The 10,050-nt window shown below is 34.3% G+C and overlaps 2 long non-coding RNA genes and 1 gene segment (V, D, J or C); all 3 read left to right on the top strand.

Annotated features, from left to right (window-relative positions):
• The first annotated feature begins 2,286 nt into the window (after positions 1-2,286).
• LOC113087902 (Ig mu chain C region membrane-bound form-like) lies at positions 2,287-5,295 on the top strand. The segment is given in 6 exon segments: positions 2,287-2,371; positions 2,643-2,933; positions 3,119-3,442; positions 3,671-3,964; positions 4,967-5,121; positions 5,275-5,295. Coding segments are annotated over 5 exon segments (1,017 nt in total).
• A 3,097-nt stretch (positions 5,296-8,392) lies between these two features.
• On the top strand, positions 8,393-9,037 carry LOC113087906 (uncharacterized). The gene is made up of 3 exons (XR_003285690.1): positions 8,393-8,606; positions 8,687-8,822; positions 8,961-9,037. It is a non-coding gene; the product is annotated as an uncharacterized LOC113087906 (long non-coding RNA).
• On the top strand, positions 9,027-9,810 carry LOC113087905 (uncharacterized). The gene is made up of 2 exons (XR_003285689.1): positions 9,027-9,093; positions 9,431-9,810. It is a non-coding gene; the product is annotated as an uncharacterized LOC113087905 (long non-coding RNA).
• Positions 9,811-10,050: the final 240 nt, after the last annotated feature.

The raw sequence follows: 10,050 nt of genomic DNA, 5'->3' as shown, positions 1-10,050 counted from the left end.
AATTAATTTAGGCTATTTATCCCTTTTCGAATTACTCCAAAGTTCAATGACACAATATTGACTGATTGATTGGCTATATTTAGGAATTTTTGAAAGGTTGGGATTGTTTTAATTTGTTCGTTCGGGTCAGGCTTTATTTTAAAGTTCAGTTATTGCTATTAACAAACCCTTAACTAAGTCTTTTGCCTTAATTTATACTCATAATTCGCTGCTTATTTATAGTTAGTAGTAGCTGTCGGGTTTATGGGTCGGGTTGAGGAATATCGTCATGGAATATGGAATATCGTCATGCAGAATTCGTGCTTTATAGCCTAGACCTACTAATAAACAACCAATAGCCTATGTAAATAATAGACATGATGATAAACAGAATTGGATCTTATACTAAACTGTTTGTTTTAATTTGCACACAGGTTATTTGAACTGATTCATTAGAAACTAACTGAAAAGTAATCCTGCAGTCAAAATGTCCAGTAATAAATTAGTTTTTAAATAGCATTTTATTTATTACAGCATCCAAGAGAGAAAAAAAAAAAACATTTCACCCTATTCGCAAGATTTTGTGTTTTATCGAAATATGTGATTATATTTGGTCAATCAAGCATCAGCGTCTAAAACTATAAAATACCAGTTATCCAGGGCAACAATAATAACTTTTTGCTCAACCGGGAAACTCTCGGGACTCCACAATTTCAATCAATATTTAATATCCATGTAGAAGCCTTCTTATTTGTTAACTAGACCTTGTGGGCGGCACAACATTAAGATGCAGCCTGGTCTAATCGTTAATACGTAGCCTAGTTAATATGTAACTTTAAAAGACACAAAACGTTTTTTGTATGTTTTGAAAGGTGCTAAATCGTACAATACTGACATAATTATGGCACCAAAACGTAAAAATAGTTAGATTTTTACAGCGAATAAAACGTAAATTATTTATGAATCTTTCATGTCATAGAAATATGTATATTTTCCTTTTCTATCATATTTTTTTGATAAATGAAAGGTCCCTAAGTCCCACTACGATCTTAAACCTACCAATTTTATACGGAATGTTAAACATAATAAAACATAATGGACAGAAATGTGTAGGAAAATTACAATTTTAATTTAAATATAACATTAAAACAATATTTTGAGGCATTAAATCCTACACCTACCCATAACCATTTTATTAACCACAAACTGTTATAAATAGGCTAAATTAATTACAGACAAACAAGCGTAACGTTAATAACAATCATTTATTTTTTGTGAAAATGTCAAAAAAAAAAAAAAAATGCCAGTCCTCTCTGGTGTTAATATAGTTTTTATAGGCTACAGAGCAGAATTCAATTTATTAATCCGTGAAATTATTTATCTGTCTTCTCTCCGTGAAGGTGCTCATTTAAAATGTCAATCAACTGAAACTTGATGAAATGAGTATAAAACCGGTGAGAACCTGATACCTGTTCGATATCAGTGCCATAAACCATGTCGTAACGTTGCTCGATTTATAAAGTGCTGAATTTGGATTTGGACAGCAAAATATTAGCTACAAACTGGTTAATCAATTGTATTCATTTTAAGGTTTCAAAGTGTAGTCTCGTTTAACATTATACAACAAATGTAAATCATTAAAGACACTAATTTAATATTAATACATGGACATTCATAATACATTCACACTTTACGTTACGTGATTTACGTTGGCTAATACACGTTTTAGTGCTATAAATACGTAAATGTTGTACGTTTTTGTGTGTACGAAAACATAAGTAAATGTACGTGTTGTAGAACCACACTTAACGTTAAAATACACGTATTCTCATGAGATTACGTTGCAAGATGACCTGAAAAGTTAAAAGCCACAGGAAGATTCAGCGATGTCTTCCTTCTTGCATAAAACCAGATAATATCCATCGTTTTGTTTTATTTTACGTTATGTTATAATCTATTAAATTACATTTTATTTTTGTTATATTTAATTAATTAAACCATCCTTCCAGTCATTCATGTCTAATAGTTTTCATATGTACTACATTACATTGTATGTATATTGTCTGAGAACGATGCATTGTCTCTTCAGGTGAATCATCTCCACCAAAGTCAATCTTGCCGATATCCCAGTGTACTCCTGATTCTGCTGGGTCCCTCGTCATCGCCTGCATGGCAAGAGGTTTCTCACCTGAGGACTCGCTTACTTTTAAATGGACGGATTATACTAAGAAGGAGTTGAGTGATTTCGTGCAGTATCCAGCATTCAGTAGTGGCGGACAATACACCAAAATCAGCCATCTACGCATTAGTAAAAGCGATTGGAATCCTCAAAAACCTTACAATTGCGAAGCTTCAAATTCTGCCGGCAAAAAAGCATCCCCTGTTGCTCCAGGTAAGTTAAATGAAAAAATAACATTTAAATAAAATTTTTAAAAAAATCTAACATTTAACATGAGCTACTTCCAAAAATTAATAGATCAATATTACACATTTTAACAATGATATTAAAACTCCACTTCAAGAGCATTTTCTTTACTTGGTTAAACAGGCACACCCCCCCCCCCCCCCCAAAATATATATATGTCAACCTATATGTGTACAGTTTGCAAAATGTCGGATGTCCTCCACAGTTTCACTGGATGTAATCGTTGTTTTCATTGCAGGTCCAAGAAAACCCACCCTGAGTTTGGTTCCTGTCACAACCCTAAAAAGTAAATCTTTCATGTGTGCTGTTGAAGATTTCTACCCCCAAAACGACCTCTCGGTACAATGGAAGATAAATGATACAAATTCCTTGAGTCCGCTAAAACTGGAGAGTAAATCGAATGAGCAAGGTTTTTATAATGGATACAGTTTTTATGAAGTCAGCAGTGAGAATTTGGATGTGAATACTCAGTATACCTGTGAGGTCACACACCAGGGAAAACAGTTTAACAGATCAGCATACTTCAAAGGTAAGTCATCTAATGTTGATTTTCTCTCTCTAGTTCACACTTTAACATCTATTTCAAATTCACAAAAAGATAAACTCCTTAAAACTGATCCCAATTCCCAGAGATACACATATATTAGATATTTATATCACAGATTACACCAAATTTACACTTTAAGTAATACTGACTTTCTTTTTCCCTTGTAGCTAAATTTTCACTGACAATGAAGCCACCAATTCAGAAAGAACTATTTGTTAATGATAAAATTGTCTTGCAAGCTGTTGTTTCTGGAGATGTAAAAAAAACAGTGCAAGATACTTCAGTATCATGTAAAGTGAAGGATGAGCTTGTGCCCAATGGGAATATCACAACAGGGGATGTTCAATTATCTCCTGAAACTTCACAATTTAACAGAATTCACGATGTCATCATTAATACAAATAAATGGTTTGATGGTGAAGTGGTCACCTGCACCATCCATGACACAAATAATAACAGAGTCATCGAGCAGAAGATCAGTTTTCAAAAAGGTAAGTCAGTTTAAAACCTTCAAATAATCAACTTTATGGCTCTATGTGCCTTTATGATAGATGCTTATAATTGAATTGCCTGGCAAAAAAATAACAAAATATTGCCTTCGAGCACATTTGAAATTCTTTGTCAAAAAGATTAGACTGCCTTGATACACTATTGTTTTACATTATTGTGAGATTTTTCTGTTTGTTCAATGATCCTTTATTATTCTTTCTCCAATTCAGATGGAAAAAAGCCCACTGTTACCATTTACAAACCTGATAACGTCAAAGATCCGCTCTCTCATGTGTGTGAGGTCACCAGCCCTAAACTCGGTGATGTCTATGTAATGTGGAAAGTGGGTGATGGTTCTTACAGAGAGGGCACAACTAGTGCTCCCATCCATCAAAAGGACTCAACGTCTGTTCTCAGCATCCTAACAATGACAAAAGAAGAGTATAGCAATGTCATCACCTGCGCAGTCATTCATGCCAACATGGACAATAGAAGTTCTCCATTACAAGTGTCAACAAGCAAAAGTAAAAAGACAGAAGTTTCATGTGATTAATGTGCAAGCGTTTCCAAACTATCATTGTTCATCTGTTGTTCAGTTTTCCAGTGCTTATGTCATGTTGCTCTCTCATCAGATTATGTAAACTATCTTCAATGTTTTTTGTGCATCTTTCTGTCTGTATGTCTGTATCACTTTACTGCATGGTTCAAACATCAAAGTCAAATTACACTCAAGACTAAATGTTTAATTTGATATTTACTTACATGCTGCATGTAAGTAAATATGTTCACATAAAAACATTGTCAGAACGATATCATAGAGCTTCTTTATGTCGGCTTCTGTGCTTACTGTACTGCTGTTAGTCTATAATATAACATGTCATTCTTGTGTTGTTTTACAAGCAATAAATATTTGTTTGCATGATTTAGTCCAGCTCTCACATTGTTTTTATGATCAGAAACTTGGTGTGCTTCACTGTCTGCCCCTGCTTTTTATTTTTTATATTTTTTTTCTTCAGTATTTCAGTATTTTTTTGGAGGGGGTGGGGGGGGGGGGTCTCTGTCTCTAGTAAAGGCATTTATTCAATTATAAAGATAACCATAAAAATCACAAGAATTATTCGCTTTTTCAATCAATAAAACATACAGATGGTATATATCATATTTTTTTATGTGCACTTTCATTATTATTATTTCAGGAGAAAATAGTAAGTTACTTGATAAGCATACCATAAATGTAGTAATATATATTTATATATTTTTATAAAGTGTATGTTCTAATGCACTATCAATGTCTAACAGACAGGACTATAACTGTATATTTGTCTCTTCAGTATACACTCAGTTGTGTGTGCAAATGAATGTATGTGAGTCCATGTATGCAGTACATAAAGACATTATGTGCTTAAGTGTTACTAACTAGATGTCTAAAACTTTACATTCAGGATATATGATTAACATTCTCATATATGTGTTGGAGCATGTGCTTACCAAACATGTGTGTCCTGTACATGTGTTTTATTTTTCAGGTGAGACACCTGAGCCAGACACAGGCTTTGCTCTGGACTGCAATAAAGATGTTCTTGAGGAGGATGAGTTCAGAAGTCTCTGGTCCACTGCCACCTCATTCATCTTCCTCTTCCTCTTCTCTCTGACCTACAGCGCTGTGCTCAGCTTCTTCAAGGTAATACGAATATTACTATATATCGTGCAGAGAATTTTAAGTAAGATGACACATTTTGTAACTTTTACTGTTTGTTCTTAGTGTTATATGCCTGCTTCAATTTAGATTGTATTATGTCTTTAATGTGTATTTAACTATATATTTTTTTCCCAGGTGAAGCAGTGATGATTTGTTAAAAGAACTTGTGAAGACCCCAAGGTTTCTCATTTGTTCTGTGACAGTAATTAAATGTTGGTCGAATGTATTTAGAAATCAAAAAAGGAGAATAACCACTTCATCTCTATCTATCTTTTGCTCTGTCTATTCATGTCTTTCTGTACGCTCGTCTGAAAAACATAGAATTTCTGAGATGTTGAAACTGCATAACTTGCCTCCGTGCACACATTTCTGAAGAGAAATATGTACACATATCAATAAAGTCTTATTATATTTGTCAAAATGAGATTTTACTCTTTTGAATATTGTATCAGCCTCTTACTACAAATGACATTATCTTGCATTTTCAGTAGATGATATTGTGATATTAATAGAGATCCATCAGGAAATTATAAGAATTATGACCTCAATCTTGATGTGTTTGCTGCTTATCTAAAAGTATGAGGGCAAAAACATCTTGAATTAAAAAAAATCAATCAGATTAATAAAGTAAAGCTTCTGAACACCTTAGAATATTTTGAAGAGAGTAATTTCTCAAACAGATCAGAAGAATCTCAATTTTTACAATAATTTTTATTATATTTTAAGACTGATTGAAACTGTACTCAAATTCCTAGAAAAGCTGAAATGTATGGAAATGCAAACATGCATTGCAGTGTGTTTCATATCACATTTTATTGGGTGTTTCTCTCTCCTATTTCGAGTGTTGTATTTAAATACTTCATCTCTGGGGATTCTGGGGGTTCACAAGAGCAGATGAACATCTCACATTCAGCAGCTGCAAACTGTCAAGCACTCAAGGATTTTTTTCTTCTCAATAATAGCCAAACAGTAATAAACTGAACAACACCTGCAGTTTCTAGCAAGCATGATGAGCTGCAAAGAATAAAAAAAAAATGCATGTTGTAAAATGCCCATTTTACAAACACTGTTTATTCTGTAATCTGATACAAATTTAACAGCATCCTCTTGATATGTTGCATGCTCATTAATACACTTAAGAATAACTTGAATTACATTCAGTTGTCTACCCAAAAATGATGCACCTAAACTGAGAATTCAGTGCTGCAATAAAACTCATTTTAATGTCGTTATGCAAATTTCATTTGACTGAGTACTCTCAAAGGAATTTCAGAAGGTCAAAAATACATATATTCGAGAGCATCTGTGTATTCAGATCTCTCTTTCTTCCTCTTTTGGCTCACACATGCTGAAGTGAAACATACTAACAATTCTTAGGAAGGTTAAAATGTTCAAATTTAAAACCGAAGCCAGCAACGACTTATTTTATTACACTTTATTCATGTTTATATTTTATTTATATTATATTTTTTCATATGAAATATATACTTTCTTATATATATATATATATATACTATATTGCAATCACTATGAATAAAAAAAAGTTATTAAAAAAGTACACTACTTTTCTTAACGTTTAGCCTACTAAAAAGTTGATAAATGTTATGGGTATAATGTAAGTCTTAAAAATAAGTCTAAAAATAAGTCTAATGTAATGTAATGTCTGTAATCTATAGAATGTCTTTTTTTAGATTCTCAGTTCCTGAATGCTTATGGCGCATTCACTTTTTAGCAGAGTCCTCCAATTGCACTTCACGCATATGCGAGGTCGTAAACGTAGCTTACTTGTTTTGCATCTTGCTGACTCTTGCGCCCTCCAGTGGTGAAAACTATTTACATTGATGTATTTTACATTCACGAGTCCTCAAGCCTAGTCGATGCTGAAAAAATGCGGTTAGCCTTTATGACCCATCTGTATTTTGAATTTGATTTTGTGAGAAGATTTGATTGTTTTACCCATGTCCCGGTCCCTATCTACCATCTAAACAAAATCGTATACGTCAGATAAGTCCCTATAAAATCGTAATAATACAGCCTTAATAGATAAACTAAACAGAAAGCATTAGTTTAACACTGGACTTGGCCTGTCGATCGGTTGTCATTTGACATGCGCATGTCGGCTCCATACAGAAAAGAAAAATAATTCTTTACCTCCAGACTGCGTTACACACGTCACGTGACAGCAGTACACGTTTTGGGGGGAAAAGGTACACAATCTGTCACCTGTGGAAAAAAAAACTTCTGAGGTACAAATATATAGGCTTCCATTACTAATAATAACATGGACATGTGAGGTAGTATTATCCCTTTAATTTACTAATGTGAAGTGAAGTGACATTCAGCCAAGTATGGTGACCCATACTCAGAATTTGTGCTCTGCATTTAACCCATCCGAAATGCACACACACAGAGCAGTGAACACACACACACTGTGAGCACACACCCGGAGCAGTGAGCAGCCATTTATGCTGCGGCACCCGGGGAGCAGTTGGGGGTTCGATGCCTTGCTCAAGGGCACCTAAGTCATGGTATTGAAGGTGGAGAGAGAACTGTACATGCACTCCCCCCACCCACAATTCCATCCGGCCCGAGACTAGAACTCACAACCCTTCGATTGGGAGTCCAACCCTCTAACCATTAGGCCACGACTTCCCGAAAACATGAGATAACCGTATCGCGATGTCTGCAAACGTTATCGCTAGACCATATTACGTTATTAGCGTGTCGTTATGTTAACGTTGCATGCTTGATGTGAGCATTAACGTTGCTAATATGAGTGTGTTTACGCCTGAAGCTAATGGGGGAATTTAGTTTCGAGTTAAACTGTCAAAATGACTTTTTACATTCTTACAGGCTATTGTGTATGCTCGCTAACGCCTCACTGAAGCCGGATCATAGGACTAATGTAGCCCATATTGACTTGAGAGAAATATTAAACAAGATGTATTTTACGGATGTTTGGAAACCTTGGGATCTTGACTAGAGTGTAAAATAAAGTTCTGTGGGTTTGGATCTATCTATCTATCTATCTATCTATCTATCTATCTATCTATCTATCTATCTATCTATCTATCTATCTATCTATCTATCTATCTATCTATCTATCTATCTATCTATCTATCTATCTTGAACTTGAAAAATAAAACCCAAAGGTCTGTCTTTCTGATTAGCTGTCTCTGCCTGTGTTACATTAATGTCTTTTTACCTAACTTTTTTGTCTCCCTTTACAGCATACATCTCCAGCTGGTTGCAAGGACTTCTGTGGCAAGTTGGTTTTATTACTTCCATGCTCTATGTCTTTGTTGAACTATCCAAAATTTGGTTTTGGGCTGTTTCGAATTTATTGTTCACAAATCTGTCTTGTGCAAGTTTCTCTCTGTCTGTGTTTTAGGTTGAAGTTGGCCGAGAGCGATAAGTCGTACAGTTGCTGATCTAGAAGCATTAGGCAAGAGTGTCTGAGAACGATGGTATGATCTGCAACACAGTCTTTTTTTATTACTGATTTATTACTGACTATCTATTTCTTTCTTTGTTGTTTTTCAATAAGAGAGAACTCCCATTAATGGGAATCAAAAGGAAACCCTGAAATCATTTTTTAAGGATGGAATGACACGAGTTGGTTCAGAATTAATACCAAGAGCTGCATCAGCTACTGGTTTGGAAACCAGTGTCATAGAAATAAGGTTTACTTTTGTGCCACACTAACAAACATCATGTCAAATAAATAAATCATTCTGCTTCACTGCTTGTATAAATGATGTGTTTTGTTAACATTCGGTTTAATTGGTGTAATACCTTTTTGCTATTTTTTTGTTTTTCAGAACTGGATTGGTAATTACAAAAGATCGCAAATGACCAATGCTTTGTCTGAGCCCCGGCCATCCAAAGCCAAAGTTCACATTAGATAGCTGTCGCCTTACAATCTTTTTTGTAGGGACATATTCAAAAACAAAGGTGAGAAACAAAATTTAAAGACTGTTTTTATACTAAATTGTTTCTTTCCAGACATGGTGGCCTTTTTGACATAAGGTTTATGAGGGTCATGAAGCGTCATGAAACAGAATTTCATGATAGTATTTGGGAAGTACTTCACTCACACAAATTACATTCATCACTTTAAGAATGCTGAGTGTATTGAAAAGAATCATCAGGTCATCTACTTTACACGTTATCTTGTTTTTTACAGAGTTGTTACAGATAAATGGTTTTCACAACCCAAGTACTGATTGTCGTTGTATGAATTTACTTTAGAAAGGAGATGCTGACTCTAATGCGTTAAGTTTTTCCTCAGGCACAATGAATGATATTAAGGGCAGGTGCGCCACATTGGGGGAAGATGCAAAGCAGAAATACATTCAAGAGGCAGCAGCACCAGTGGCGAAGCCAGGATGTTTTTATAGGGGTGGCCAAGTAAGGGCCAGCAACCAGTCTGGGGTGGCACAGAAATCTTCATTATTTTATATAAAAAATGTGTTTGACTATAATGTAGGCATAATGGGCTATTTTAGTGCCTTAAACACAACTGAGTACAATTAATTTTTTTATTATTCCTCACCTCCAGGTATTTTAAAAAAGGGGCTCACTTTAACTTTATTGCTCATTCAGCTTCTCAAAACTTGTAAATGCTTGTTCTCCAACATTAATCATGGATGAGGCGTGCAATGATAAAAATTTTTTTTTGAAAAAGGCCAGAAATCAACATAACAGTAGAATTTGTTTATGCATTTAAATGGTTTATTTTTCGCATATTTTATAGTATAAGTGCACTGTACTATAAAATTTAATTACTAATAAAAAAATAAAAATCAACTTATGTCTGATATTGTGACCTCAAATTGCAGAATAGGCTATATTTTATTTGAACATGCATTTGAGATACGTGGTTTGCTTATACACGCAGTTTGCAGCTTT

The sequence above is a fragment of the Carassius auratus genome, unplaced genomic scaffold, assembly GCF_003368295.1.
Source record: "Carassius auratus strain Wakin unplaced genomic scaffold, ASM336829v1 scaf_tig00045394, whole genome shotgun sequence".
Classification (NCBI taxonomy): domain Eukaryota; kingdom Metazoa; phylum Chordata; class Actinopteri; order Cypriniformes; family Cyprinidae; genus Carassius; species Carassius auratus.
Note: the sequence above shows the minus strand (reverse complement) of the source record. Positions and strands in the feature narration are given on the sequence as shown.